The sequence below is a fragment of the Terrapene carolina genome, unplaced genomic scaffold (genome assembly GCF_002925995.2).
Source record: "Terrapene carolina triunguis isolate 2854851 unplaced genomic scaffold, T_m_triunguis-2.0 Scaffold96, whole genome shotgun sequence".
NCBI classification, from domain to species: domain Eukaryota; kingdom Metazoa; phylum Chordata; order Testudines; family Emydidae; genus Terrapene; species Terrapene triunguis.
The window spans coordinates 75,777,995-75,793,734 of record NW_020664447.1 but is presented as its reverse complement, the minus strand read 5'-3'; the positions used below and the strand labels follow the sequence as shown (position 1 = coordinate 75,793,734).

Sequence of the window (15,740 nt, the reverse complement as noted above, 5' to 3'; positions counted from 1 at the left end):
TTAACTATTTAGTCCCAACTCTTTAAAAAACAATCTAACAATGTCCGGTTTTTCATGATTCTGCTGCCCAAGCCGCTCCACTCTTTAGTCCCTGCCAGTGCAGCTACACCAAAATCCGGTCTATATGTCCGGGGATAGAGATGAAATCATCATGGGAGATCTCAACGAAGCTCTCCTGGAGGTAATTTGAAAGCCTGTTCATCAGGTTCCTGGGGAGAGCGGCCTTATTGGGTCCTCCGTGGTACGAAACGTTTCCGCACCAGGCTAGCAGCAAGTACTCAGGGATCATTGCCCTGCAGAGCATGGCGGCATAGGGCCCTGGTTTTTGCAGGCTTTCCCTAAGCATCCGTTCCTTTTCGCTGTCCGAGATCCTCATCAGGGTGATGTCGTTCAGGGTGACCTGCTTTGAATTAGGTAGGGGAATGTTAGTATTGGGACTGCTTGCCCATTCCTTTACAGAACTGTAACCGCCGGTTTACAGCCACGCGGTGGAGGCGGGAGAGGGGCAGCATACAGGGATCTTTCCCTGGGACAGCCGCGAGGGGGTGGGACAGGGGCAGAGTTCATGCTTGCCTGATTGCTGGCAGCAGAGACTGGCATTGCTTTCAATGTGAAAGGAGGCCAGTGCTACTATTACAGTTTTAAGCAGCCACAAGTCTACTGCTTACCATGTTTGCCTGCTACACAAATTCCGGTGTCCTGCCCCGCTTCTCAGATCGCCACTGCAAGACCCCAGGCACTGAAGGCGAGGGCCGAAAATTCGACCTTGTCCTGAGTGCGCATGTGATAGGTGCAGTGCATGGTCTTGTTCTCAGAGAAAGACTATGTTCTTTGTTCACAACTTAATTTATCTGTCTCAGGAATTCACTCCCTTTTTCCCATTCCCACAGACACATCTGCGACTGTCTCCCAACCCAGCCTGGCATCACACTCCCAGAGGCTAGCGCAGATTAGGCGGAGGAAGAAGAAGACGCGGGAGGACATGTTCTCAGAACTAATGTGCTGCTCCCGAGCCCAGGCAGCCCAGCAGACACAGTGGAGGGAGAACTTGTCCCAAATGCACCGAGCAATCATGGAACGGGAGGAGAGGTGGCGTCAGGAAGACCAGCAGGCGACTCAAATGCTGCTTGGACTAATGAGGGAGCAAACGGACACGCTCCGGCGCCTTGTGGATGTTCTGCAAGACCGGAGGCAGGAGGACAGAGCCCCGCTGCAGTCTATCTCTAACCGCCCTCCCCCGCCACCAAGTCCCATACCCACCTCACCCAAAGTGCAAAGAAGGAGGGGCGGCAGGGGCCGTTAAAACTTTCAGTCAACCCCTGCAGACTGCTCTAGCACTAGAAGGCTCTCATTCCCCAAAATTTGAAAAGTCCTTTCCTACCCATCTCACACAAGCCCCCGTCCAAGTTTCACCCCCCGCCCCCGTTTCATGTGTGGTTGATAATAAAATATACGTTTCTGTTAATTACTGTTTCCATGATTTTCTTTTGGAGGACAGTCTGTCTGAAGGGGGGGAAGGTGGTTGGTAATTGGACAGGACAGTCACCTTTAGCAGGGTACAGAGGCGGGGGCAGGTCCAGCAGCAGGGCACATACACAGTGCAGTCACTAGTTACCCTGGTCAGTCTGGGAGGTGGTTTTCATGTTCTGTGGGGGGGGGGGGGTTGCTCTGTGACTTTGTGGCGGGGGAGGGCAGTTACAGATCTTATGCAGCGGTCCTTATCCTGGATCACAGAGCCACGCAGCAGGGGATCTGTAACCCTCCTCCCCCTGCCAGAAAGTCACATAGCCGACACATACACGCAGTCCCGCCCAGGAGTGCTGGCAGGCTCCGTTGAAACAACCAGTCCACCACTGCGGAGCCTGTCATTCCTGGAGTTTAGAAGCATCATTTGCATCACAACACTAAACCCGCCCCCCGCCACAGTCTGCGTCCCAGGTTTAAAACATTCCCGCGAAAACAGTAATAAAGACAACGGTGTTCATTAACAAAACAGAACAGATTTTATTTTTTGGGAAGGGGGTGAAGGGGGTATGTAACTGGAGAGGATAGTCAACATTAGCTGGGTAAAGAAACGGGGACAGGTTCAGCTTCTGTGTCCACAAACTTAACAGTCACTGGTTACCCTGCTCAGTATGGAACCTAGCTTTTAAAGCCTCCCGGATGCACAGCGCGTCCCACTGTGCTCTTCTAATCGCCCGGCTGTCTGGCTGGGAGTAATCAGAAGCCAGGCTATTTGCCTCAACCTCCCACCCCGCCATAAAGGTCTCCCCCTTGCTCTCACAGAGATTGTGGAGCACACAGCAAGCTGCTATAACAATGGGGATATTGGTTTCGCTGAGATCAGAGCGAGTCAGTAAGCTTCTCCATCTCCCCTTGAGACGGCCAAAAGCACACTCCACCACCATTCTGCACTTGCTCAGCCGGTAGTTGAACAGTTCTTTTTCTGTGTCCAGGGCGCCAGTATAGGGCTTCATGAGCCAGGGCATTAGCGGGTATGCTGGGTCCCCGAGGATCACTATAGGCATCTCCACATCCCCAAGAGTTATTTTGTGGTCCGGGAAGTAAATACCTTCCTGCAGCCGTCTAAACAGACCAGAGTTCCTGAACACGCGAGCGTCATGAACCTTGCCCGGCCATCCGACGTTGATGTTGGTAAAACGTCCCTTATGGTCCACCAGTGCTTGCAGCACCATTGAAAAGTAGCCCTTCCTGTTAATGTACTGGCTGGCCTGGTGGTCCGGTCCCAGGATAGGGATGTGAGTTCCATCTATAGCCCCACCGCAGTTTGGGAATCCCATCGCGGCGAAGCCATCTATGATGACCTGCGCGTTTCCCAGGGTCACTACCTTTGAGAACAGTACCTTAACGATTGCGTTGGCTACTTGCATCACAACAACCCCCACGGTAGAATTGCCCACACCAAAGTGGTTCGCGACTGACCGGTAGCTGTCCGGCGTTGCAAGCTTCCAGAGGGCTATGGCACTCGCTTCTGGACAGTCAGGGCTGCTCGCATCCGGGTGTCATTGCGCTTCAGGGCAGGGGACAGCAACTCACAAAGTTCAAGGAAAGTCCCCTTCCGCATGCGAAAGTTTCGCAGCCACTGGGATTCATCCCAGACCTGCAGCACTATGCGGTCCCACCAGTCCGTGCTTGTTTCCCGGGCCCAGAATCGCCGTTCCACAATATCCACATGACCCATTGCCACCGTGATGTCCTCGGCGCTGGGTCTCATTGTTTCTGACAGCTCTGTGCTACTCTCGGACTTCAAGCCCTCACCGCGGTGCCATAGCCTCCTCGCCTGATTTCTCTGCATCTGCCTCTGGGAAAGGTGTATGATAAGCTGCGAGGCATTGAGAACGGCCACAACTGCAGCGATGGTCGCAGCGGGATCCATGCTCGCAGTGCTGTGGCGTCCACGCTGTCACTGACCAGAAAAGTGCGCGAACTGATTTCCCGCCGGCGCTTTCAGGGAGGGAGGGAGGGCGGTAGTGACGGACGGATGACGACAGTTACCAAAAGCACCCTCGACACATTTTTTTACCCAGAAGGCATTGGCGGCTCGACCCAGAATTCCAATGGGCAGCGGGGACTGCGGGAACTGTGGGATAGCTGCCCACAGTGCACCGCTTCCAATGTCGACGCTTGCCCCGTTAGTGTGGACTCACAAAGTCGAATTACTGTCCTTAGTGTGGACACACACGTTCGACTTTGCAATATCGATTCCACATATTCGATTTAAGTGAAATCGAACTACCCTCGTAGTGTAGACATACCCTTAATGTCTCTAATTGTAAATCTATTTGGTGTGTCTAAGATTAACAATAAAACTGTACTAGCAATACAATGTGTACAAATGCAAACTTATAAAATACAAATGTTAAGTAAGGTTTGTTTTGTAATCCATAAAAAGTATTTAAAGTATTATAGAACAACACTGTGTCTGGTATCTGCCTGCTCCCCATCCTGTAGGATGACCTCTACTGCAGGTCTAACAGATCTAGTCACTGACTGACAAATAGTGCCCTTCAACGTCTTTTGCAATATTCATTAAAACCACTAGATGTCACATTCTAGCCATTGTAAACCATTTCTGCTGGTTATTTTTCAGACTAATTAACAGTTTTCCTATCGCTGCAAAATAATAATGCCATAAGAAAGCTTTTCCAACATTCTTCTCTGATGCATGCACTTATTTAAAAGGTAATTATATACTAACACCTTTAGTAGCCTGGTTAGGCAGAGATTTAGCACATAGGAATGGCCACACAGATTCAGACCAGTGGTCCATCTATTCCAGTATTTTTTTTTTCTCACAAGGGCCAATGTCAAACACTTTGGAGGTCAGGTGTAACCTCTGTCCCCCATAATGGGTAATACTGTGCTCTGAGGGAAATTTCACAATATACATATCAGGGAAGTAAAGGCAATTTTTTTTGGCTTGCCAGGTCACTTTATACAACATTGTTGATTGTCTCCTCATGCCATGGCTAATGTTCTGTATTGTCATTAACCATATGAGAACCAAGTATGATTTCCAGTGCCATTCTCTGTGTGCCATACAGAACAAGGGGTGCTACACTTAATTCAGAGTACAAATATTCATTTTTGGTGAGGTCCTCATTTCTCCCTTGCCCCCCCAAACTAGACTGATGTCCAAGCTTATGTACAGCCTAACTCTGTAAGATACTGAGTTCCCGCTACAAAGAGATGAGTGCTTTCATGTCTCATGGTGCCCTAACCTAAATACTCCTTGGAAGCTTTGAGCACCTTGCAAGGCCAGATCTATACAAAATGAGTGGTTTTCCCTAGAGTACACACTTGCGTTTCCTGATTTCTGCTCTAACCTCTACAATGCTCTAAGGAATTCAGTATGAGGTAGGAGAGCAGGAATTGGACTGCCGTTATTATTATTTATATGGCAATAGTGACCAAACATGAAGGGAGACAGTGTCTTCCCCAAGGAGCTTAGCAATCTAAAAAAGACAGACAGATGAAGGGTGAGGGGAAATAGATATACATGCAAAGTGATCAGAGTGATATGCACACTAGGTGTTTGGGATGAATCTATGGCCCTGATTCTGCAATGGAGTGCATACAAGCCAAAGGGGCTCCATGCAGACACAGCAGTCTGGCAACACACAGTCTGTTGCAAGATCAGGGTCTATCTAGGTACTCACTGCTCAGAATTTGTGTCCCATCGCCATAGTATCTATCTGAAAACCTTCAAAGTATTTAAATTAGACATAACAATAACTTTGTAACTAACTAGAATTTATCTGCTGCTGTTTTTCTTTTCAAATTACACATACTAAATTCCCTTTTCCCCCACCCTTCCTTCATCCTTCAGCACCCTTGTCTTCTCCCCATAAAAGCCCCCAGCTCCAATTCTATTTCTAATATAACAAATACATGAACACGTCTTATGAAATAAGTTTGATTTATTCATTGATTAAGTAAAAAAGCATGAATTTGTAGTGGAAATAGATTAATATAAAATAAACACACACATTTAAATCTCTAAAGGGTCAATTCCCGTCTCAGTATTTTTACACATTTCACATTATTACCACTGGGAGCTATTCACATTTATCAAGGAGTTAATATACTTGCAGAAATCTGTTAAACATTGTGGACAATTTATATTAAGATGAGAGAATTCTTCAGTTTAAGTAAAAAAAGAACTGCATTCAAATAGGTTATTTTGAGATACTTACTGTTTTTCCAAGTTTGATAATCACTTTTTCAGCATTTATATGGTCCATAAAGTTAGGGTGAGGTTTTCTTCTGCGATAATCTTCTTCAGTAAAAGGAATTTCTGAATCATCCTATAGAGGAAAACAACTCTAAGAAAAATGTCTTACTTTCCTGAAAAAACATTCAAAAAGTTCTACATGGCTTAAACCAAGATAAATTTAAAATGACTGTGTACTTTTAAAAAATTTACATTGTATAAAAAAAGCCTCAGTTTTTAAACATGTTTAAAGAAATTCTCAAAGTCTTTGAGGGGAAAAAAAATCAAATGAACAATGCTTTTAAAAATGTAGATGTTTCAAAACTATTTGAAAGGAAAACAAGCAGAACAAAATCTTGAAGTTGCTTCTCACATTAGCATATACAGTTTCAGAAAGACTTTAAATCTGTGAATTTCAAAAAGATGCTACAAAATGCCACACCCAGTTATCTATGGTTCCAATCCTGTAAATTTTACATGCAACTCCACACACACATGAATAGTCCTATTTAATTAATTTACAGTGTCTAGATCTAGATATAGATATAAACTCAAAGTTTTGTAGCCAATGACATAGGTGCAAAAATCAACAGTGAAAATAAGTTTGTTTGATGTTGACCATGTTCATTACAACTAGGGTACATGCTTAAAATATTTAACAGAAAAGAGAAAATTCAGCAAAAATGAATATTACTTACTGGGTCAAGAGGTTTGCTTCGTGCCCATGTCATTATTGTTGAAACTAAGATAAATAACTTTGGTTTCTCAAAATGTAGTACCTCTCCATGTAATGCTGTAAAATCAAAGCAAAGTGCTTATTTTACTGTAAGCAGCATTACTGCTATTGTATTTGTTTTCAAGTTAAAATATTCTATAAAAACAGTTACTACAATATCAGTGTGACATAACTTTTTTCTGCAAATAACTTCCATTAAGTTTGATATTAAACATATATTTCTTATTGCTTAGCAAATTAAGCTAATATCATAGGATTAAATTGCCAGGAATGATCATCTCTTCCCTTAAGCTATATGCTGTGAAAAAAAATCACTTGTCAATAAAGCTGAATCACTTAGATCTTGATAGCAAACTAAAATATGTATTGTTTTCATGGTTAGAATAGAAACATTATAGAATTATTCCAATAATGCAGCCCCCTTATTTTAATCCAGAGTTAAATAATATATTTAGGGTTAAGGTTTATTTGTTTCCCACTCAAATAACATACACACACACACACACACACCGTAAACATGCAAGTATAGTTTGTCTTACATGCTGTATGAATACCTTCTCATTTTCACTGCAGGAATCTTTTGTAAAGCAGTTAACATGGGTTTCATCGTCAGGTGTATAATACAAAGTGGTGGGTCATGATGGTTCTACTGAAGTTAAGTCAAAATATAGTTGAAATTGTTTTGCAAAATACTCAGTGCCTTGCATGGTGTCAAGTAACATGGCTACCCCCTGATAGTCTGTATCCACAAAAACGAGGAGTCCGGTGGCACCTTAAAGACTAACAGATTTATTTGGGCATAAGCTTTTCCTCGTTTTTGCAAAATACTGAATCTTGATGTTGATATGAATTGCAAAGGGGCAAATCTTCCACCCAGCTACCAACCCAAATAGATTAGCTGGGCAGTAGGCAGTTGTTTGGAGGAAATAAATGTTCATGGAGTGGCTACGGAGCCATTCCATGGAGGCTATTCCAGCTCAAGTGGTCATGGAGTGGCTACGGAGCCATTCCATGGAGGCTATTCCAGCTCAAGAGGTAGAGAAGGCACCATGGCCCCTTAACCAGCCTGATGAGAGGAGGATGGTAGGATCTAAATAGCTGCAGATTTCTTCCTGTGTCTTACCCTCCCCCCACCTTATTATACCTTCTACTTGCTGCATTGCAGAGTGTCCCCACAGAGTCCAAAGTTATACATGAGCAGTATTAATAAAGGATGCATTGTACTGTAAACAGAATAACAGTTTCACATTTTAATTTCATATCCAAAATAATATGTGGTCCAGATGCTGTAAAGATCTTGGTGGAAGATGCTTCTTTGCTGCTAGGAAACCAACAAGCCTGAAATGGAAAGGAAGCTATCTTTCTGATAATGAGGTTTGAGATATCATCTTGTCAAAAGAGTGCAAAGCAAAATATGACCAGTAGGGTGAATGGAGAATTCTTATTTGATGGAGTTTTACACTTGGTGTCACAAATATGCTACCCTGTTCATTGAGAATAAAATGTAAATTGATTTAATCTTTCCCTTTAAAATACATGTGTATTTATTTTTGGCTGCCATTATCTTGTTACTTGATCAAAAGTTTACTGACTCCTTTGAAGGATGAATGTCTCCTACCCAATGCATGGTGCAGTAATTCAAGTTCACCATTTCTCCATACTGCTCTTTCAACTAGGAACGTAGTTTCATATCATAGCAAACTACAAATCTCAATTTATGTGACTAATTATCTGTTGCAAATTCTGATTGCTGCACAACAGGCAGTTTTCTGTTCAGTTACTGATTATACTAACCAGAAGCGGCCCAAGTAGCTTCTTCAATTTGATTTGCATCTTCAGTGATGTTATAAATAATGACATCACACTCAAGTAGGTGACCTAGAAGTTCTTCTCGAGTAGAGATCTGGAGAGAAAAAACCCCAACAACCCCATAATCTTTTATAGAAATCTTTTTTTATTTTAACTTTCATTTCCTACTGCAAATCTGGGGTGCAGATTGCTGTAGAACAGCAGTTCTCAAACTTTAGCAACCTGAGGACTCCCATTTTGATTTAAAATTTTCAGACTCCCAAGCTCCCCGCTCAGCCCCAGCCCCCACTCTACTCATTTTCCCCCAAGGCCCCACGCCCCCGGCTCCACCTCTGTCCCCTCCTCTTTCCGCCCCCACCCCCAAGCAAACCCACTCCTCCCCCTCTCTCCCAGTGTCATTGACTTCATTGGAAGCAGGATCAAGACCTGTGTGTTTTCTATTACCAGTTGGCTAGTTGACAGCCAACAGAAATCATCCTGTTCTTCTTCAGGTTGTGAAGACCTTAGATTCTATAACTAGAGGACTAATATTCCAGGCCTAGCTCTGCAGTTGGGTGTTCTCTTATAAAGAAGAGAGAGTTCATCCCTAGCTAAAGTTGCAACCACTAAAAGGCTGATTTTTATCCTCCTTGTAATTCCAGAAAAAGAAAATGAAAAAGATAATCTCTTTATTAAAAAAGTTGAGAAAATTGCTCCTTTTTTGTAAAAAGGAAACAACATTTCTGTAAAATGTGTAACATTCAAGACCCTCTATCTGCCTAGCTAAAGCACATTCAGGCCCCAGTCCTGCAATATACTCTGTGTGGGTACAGGGTTTGTTAAGAAGCAATTTGCTGGATCAGGACCAAATCTAGGAACCAAGAGCTTTAGTAACTTTCCAAAGATTCCATAGGAAACACATGGTAGAACTAAGAGCAGAAATCAGATTACTGAGGAGACAGACCCTATAGCCAGGCACAGGTGGGCCCCTTTGGTTTTGGTGAGGGCAGCAGGGGCAGAAACAAATCAGGGATGCCGCAGGTCGATGCAATCATCCATGTATTTTATTTATAGTTCTTTCCTACCACCAGCGTACTATTTATGTGCAGGGTTTTACAGTCAGCAACAGACCACAGCCACCATTCCCTCTCAGCCTCTAGCCTCCCCTCACACAGCCTTTATAGCCCCTGGCTAATTAGGCTAGCAGCTGCTTCTAGTTGCCAAGCAGGCATGGCTATTCAGCCAGCCCCAATCAATTCCCCTTGATGGGGGCTGGCATGGCAGGGGGCTGATTAAGCACTTCGTGCCCAGCACCCTGTCACAGACTCTTATCGTTCAGTAGGCCACAATAAATTTTATAGCACAGTTTCAAATTTCTCTATTTAATTAGGCCAAATGTAAAGTGGGGCTAATGTTTACTAACTTTTAAAAATATTTTGAGATCCACATACGAAAGAACACCTTAAAGGAGCCTTATTTTCCCAAGCATCCATGTTCTCAAAATCTGGTCATTTGGGTGTCTCAAGTGGGGCATTCAACTATTGAGGCATCCAGAATAACAAGTCACTGCTGAAATCTTGGCTTCAGTGAATAGTTAAGGCCATCCTACATCTCACATTGCTCACATCATAAACACATCATTTCCAGGAAGTATAAAGAAACGGATAAAGGAGTGGGAAGGGAAGACAAGGAGTGGGGAAGGAAGATAAGAAGTTTAGTTTTGGCCATGTTAAGGTGATGGTGAGATATACAGAAGGAAGTGTCAGACAGAGAGGCTGAGATATCTGATTGGATGCAGAAAGACAAGGTAGGAGTAGAAAAGTAGGTGTCATCAGCATACAGATGTCAGTCTATCCATTGTGGACCTGATCCAAAGCACACTTAAATGAATGTGAGTCTTTCCCTTAATTTCAATGTTCTGTGGATCAGGCCCTCTGTGAGCTGATGAGATGACCTAGAAAGAGGCTGTACAGGGACGAGGGAGAATAAAATACAAATGATGTACTTCTGAAAGAACATGTAGAAAATAATTTTAGAAATACATAAATCATACCCACAAGTCTACAATGTATATTTATTTTTTTATGGTTTACAGTAATCCAAAGTTTGTCGTAAAGGTGACCTAAAAAGACACAAATATTTATTTACTGACAATTTAACAAGACTGTTACTCACTGTGTAAGTTTCCTGAGCAAAATCTGGTTTCATACTCTGTGCCTTAGCAAGAGTCCCCACTATTTGGTAGACTCCCTCCTTTGGTTTACTGAAAGTAACAGCTATAGCCGACATAATTTCATCTTCATCTTCTTCCTCTTCCTCTCCCACCTCTTCAAGTGATGCTCCAACAACACAGTTGGATAAATACTACAACACACAATACAGAAAAAAAATGATCTATAAATAAAAGGAGACACAGTTTAATATCTGTACACAGGGTAAACAATTTTCCTCTTCATTATCAATGCACAATTTGTGTTTATTTCAGGTACATTAGATACAGGGGTTCTCAACAAAATTTTTGGTGGCCTCAGATTGCGGCCACCAACTCTTGCCGGTGGCCACACTGACAATTTTTCCTAAAATTCTTAATTAACTTTAGGAAAAATAAATAAATATGCACATACACATGTCCAAATATTGTAATTTATTGAATCTTTTTGTAGGCTCAATAATAAAAATAATGTACAATTGTCTCTATTCTTTACTGGACCAGAATAGAAACACAAAAAAGGTTCTTGTCTTTTTTTTTGTTTGTTTCTTTTGCTTTTTTAAAAAGACCTGCTAGCTAGTAAGTCTACTGCTGTGAAAAGTGATATTAACAAACATATAAATATCACTTTTCACAGCAGCAGACTTACTCAGTCCTGGCAAGCCCAGGGACAAATTAAGCCTTGGATGGGGAGGTCGATGGGGGGAACTGAGAGACGTAGAGATGCATGATGGGCCAGCGGAGGCAGCAGGGACCAGGGGTGATGGGGGGCGGGACAGAAAGTGGAGACACAGAATGGGTTAAGATTGTTACTGGCATAAGGCAAAGTTGCATATTATCCCCACTTCTCTTCTGCACTGTCATAGACTTTGTGATGAGAAGAGTGATGGCTGCTGCTAAGGACACTGGTATTGTTTGGGGCAGGATAAGCTGCAAGACTTACATTTTGCAGATGATATATTCATACTGGATACGAAACTTGGATGGAAAGAAAAGACTCTTTACGAGCATAAAGCAATACACTTCATATCAATACACATAAGAACGGCCGTACTGGGTCAGACCAAAGGTCCATCTAGCCTAGTATCCTGGCTACCGACTGTGGCCAATGCCAGGTGCCCCAGAGGGAGTGAATCTAACAGGTAATGATCAAGTGATCTCTCTCCTACTATCCATCTTCTTCTGCATAGTAAAGTTTCAAAGTTGTATTAAATCAATGTTCAGTTGTAAACTTTTGAAAGAACAACCATAATGTTTTGTTCAGAGTTACAAAGAACCTCCATTCCCGAGGTGTTTGTAACGTTGAGGTTCTACTGTAATTTTTCACAGATTAAGATATCAGCTTTTCAATGCTGTCCTTCAGCAATTGCTCACTTTTTAAAAAAATACAATGTCTATGGCAGGAAATCATAGTTGCTCATTTCATTTAAGAAACACTGCTTCAAACTCCTTTAAAAATCTTGACTTGTATTACTTAACACCTGGGTAGCGATGAGTCAAGTGAGCAGTGTTCAGTAGTTAAGGTTTGGGATTTATAGACCAATCAATCAGATTTGAAAGTGCCAAAAACCATGTGTGTGGTTCTCATGAGATTTCTGCCATCTTGGATTGAATGAGCTTGATAACATCTAGTCTTGTAAGACTTTGTTCATATCAGACCCTGAACTGGACTCAAGGAGGGACCAGAACCAGAGAACTAATTGGATTCAGGGAATCAAATTTGAATTCTCTCAAATTTCTTTTTATATTTATCTATTTATATCTATATAATCAGGGCATCTATCACCTTGGTATCTACGCACTGTACAAAATTAGGCCCCAATCCTGCAGATGACTTCACATGGGTTTACAGCTTAACCAAGGAAGTCAGTGGGGCTCTGGGCACAGTGCAGCTGTCCCTCCATGTGTAAGAAGCTAAAGGATCAAAGAATTTAGTACTGGTGTCAAGATTCATAATAAAAATTATTTCTCTCCTTCCCTAAGGAACAAAGATATGTGAATTTCTCTTCAGAACTTGTCTAGACTAAAATAAAATAACACGTTTTAAAAGTCTAGAGTAAGCAAGGAATACTGCCTTTAACATATACTAAACTGGTGAGTTAAATCTTGGGGCTAGCTTAACCTATGTACAGCCTTGCCAATGCTAAACTTTTCAAACATATTAGTTAACACCTTCTCACATCACACTTTAAATCCTAGTCTAGGGTCTGTGGTTGTAAAGGGTTTCTATCCTAGTTTTATCACATCTCTACACTGAAGCATTTTAAGACTGAAATAATTTTTAAATAGAAATGCATGGTCATTATTTGCACAGTTTGCTTTTTGCATTAGCCTCAGTTAAAACAGACTAGTCAGTTTCACTTTTGTTTATACTAACACTACTTGGTGTCACTTATTAGCAGCTAGATAACATTTGAGTACCAAGCTGCAACCATTACAATTGCAAACAATGGCTAGCTTGTGTATGAGAGATGGTGTTTAAATCCAAATAGATGACAAAAAAATACATGTTTTCACTGAAATATCATGAAACATAGGTTTTGTAAAATTTTAATTGAACAAACCTAAGAATTACACAGTTCTGAGGGTGAAGGCAAATCACACAAAATAAAAACCAACACTGTTATACTTGTGACATATTTAATATCCAGTATTTTGAAAGCCATTGACACTAGAAATGAATGGTGTACATTATTGACATCACAATTTTTTAACCATTGTGGCACTGTGAATACCCAAGAAGGTACACTTTTAAACACAAAGGAAGAACGGAGAGCCCACTGGATGGAACATTTCCAGGTTGTGCTCAACCAGATAGAAGCACTAACATACACTGAGGTATGTGAAGAAATACTTCACCTATATCACTAAAAATAATAACCTTTGAGGTAGTAACTGAGGTCATAAACCAACTGAAGAGAAGTAAAGGTTATGATAAGATAGATGCTAAAATGTTAAAAGTCAGAGAGGAAGTGATGGTGAATTACATGTGCAGGTTGTACAGAATGGTTTGAGAAAAGACCTGTCCTAAAGATTGGAGAAGTGTTATCTGCAAAATTCCAGTGTGCCCCAATGCCAGGTAATGATCAAGTGATCTCTCTCCTACCATCCATCTCCACCCTCTGACAAACAGAGGCTAGGGACACCATTCCTTACCCATCCTGGCTAATAGCCATTAATGGACTTAACCTCCATGAATTTATCCGGTTCTCTTTTAAATGCTGGTATAGTCCTAGCCTACACAACCTCCTCAGGCAAGGAGTTCCACAAGTTGACTGTGCGCTGTGTGAAGAAGAACTTCCTTCTATTTGTTTTAAACCTGCTGCCCATTAATTTCATTCAGTTCTTGTATTATGGGAACAAGTAAATAACTTTTCCTTATCTACTTTCTCCACATCACTCATGATTTTATATACCTCTATCATATCCCCCCTTAGTCTCCTCTTTTCCAAGCTGAAAAGTCCTAGCCTTTTTAATGTCTCCTCATATGGGACCCGTTCCAAACCCCTAATCATTTTAGTTGCCCTTCTCTGAACCTTTTCTAGTGCCAGTATATCTTTTTTGAGATGAGGAGACCACATCTGTATGCAGTATTCAAGATGTGGGCGTACCATCGATTTATATAAGGGCAATAATATATTCTCCGTCTTATTCTCTATCCCCTTTTTAATGATTCCTACCATCCTGTTTGCTTTTTTGACCACCTCTGCACACTGCATGGACGTCTTCAGAGAACTATCCACGACGACTCCAAGATCTTTTTCCTGATTCGTTGTAGCTAAATTAGCCCCCATCATATTGTATGTATAGTTGGGGTTATTTTTTCCAATGTGCATTACTTTACATTTATCCACATTAAATTTCATTTGCCATTTTGTTGCCCAGTCACTTAGTTTTGTGAGATCTTTTTGAAGTTCTCCACAGTCTGCTTTGGTCTTAACTATCTTGAGCAGTTTAGTATCATCTGCAAACTTTGCCATCTCACTTTCTCCAGATCATTTATGAATAAGTTGAATAGGATTGGTCCTAGGACTGACCCTTGGGGAACACCACTAGTTACCCCTCTCCATTCTGAGAATTTACCATTAATTCCTTCCCTTTGTTCCCTGTCTTTTAACCAGTTCTCAATCCATGAAAGGACCTTCCCTTTTATCCCATGACAACTTAATTTATGTAAGAGCCTTTGGTGAGGGACCTTGTCAAAGGCTTTCTGGAAATCTAAGTACACTATGTCCACTGGATCCCCTTTGTCCACATGTTTGTTGACCCCCTTCAAAGAACTCTAATAGATTAGTAAGACACGATTTCCCTTTACAGAAACCATGCTGACTTTTGCCCAACAATTTATGTTCTTCTATGTGTCTGACAATTTTATTCTTTACTATTGTTTCAACTAATTTGCCCGGTACCGACGTTAGACTTACTGGTCTGTAATTGCCGGGATCACCTCTAGAGCCCTTTTTAAATATTGGTGTTACATTAGCTATCTTCCAGGGTACAGAAGCCGATTTAAAGGACAGGTTACAAACCATAGTTAATAGTTCCGCAACTTCACATTTGAGTTCTTTCAGAACTCTTGGGTGAATGCCATCTGGTCCCGGTGACTTGTTAATGTTAAGTTTATCAATTAATTCCAAAACCTCCTCTAGTGACACTTCAATCTGTGACAATTCCTCAGATTTGTCACCTACAAAAGCTGGCTCAGGTTTGGGAATCTCCCTAACATCCTCAGCCGTGAAGACTGAAGCAAAGAATCCATTTAGTTTCTCCGCAATGACTTTAACGTGGAAGTGCTGCACCCCACAGGTCAGCAAACTGAGTAATTAGAGAGACAGCTATGGTGGTTTGGCCATGTCATCAGAGAATTACAAGGTATGTCTAAGATTGGATTACACCAGGAGGGAAGAGATAGGGTTTCCAAGTTTCTACTCGCACAAAACTAAACACCCTTGCCCTGCCCCCTATGGGGCCCTGCCCATGCCCCACCTCTTTTCTAAGGGCCTGCCCCCTGCTCACTCCAGCCACCGTCCCTCTGTCGCTCGTTCTCCCCACTCATTTTCACCGGGCTGGCTCAGGGGGTTGGGGTGTGGAAGGATGTACGGGCTACGGGCTGAGGGTGTGGGTTCTGGGGTAGGGCCAGAAATGAGGGGTTCAGGGTGTCAGAGGGTGCTCCGGGCTGGGACAGAGGAGTTTGGAGGGTGGGAGGGGGTTGGAGTGTGGGGGGGGGCTCCAGCTGGGGATGAGGGGCTTGGGGTGCAGGAGGGTGCTCTGGG

The 15,740-nt window shown here is 42.4% G+C and overlaps 1 protein-coding gene across 1 annotated transcript in view; it reads right to left on the bottom strand.

The window, feature by feature from the left end:
• Positions 1-15,740, bottom strand: part of AK7 (adenylate kinase 7) — a 46,476-nt gene that overhangs the window by 29,540 nt on the left and 1,196 nt on the right. The window contains exons 2-5 of the mRNA XM_026651336.1: positions 10,434-10,622; positions 8,265-8,373; positions 6,433-6,527; positions 5,718-5,828 (exon numbers count right to left, since the gene is read on the bottom strand). Coding sequence (XP_026507121.1) covers positions 5,718-5,828; positions 6,433-6,527; positions 8,265-8,373; positions 10,434-10,622 — 504 coding nt within the window. The remainder of the gene's footprint in view (positions 1-5,717; positions 5,829-6,432; positions 6,528-8,264; positions 8,374-10,433; positions 10,623-15,740) is intronic.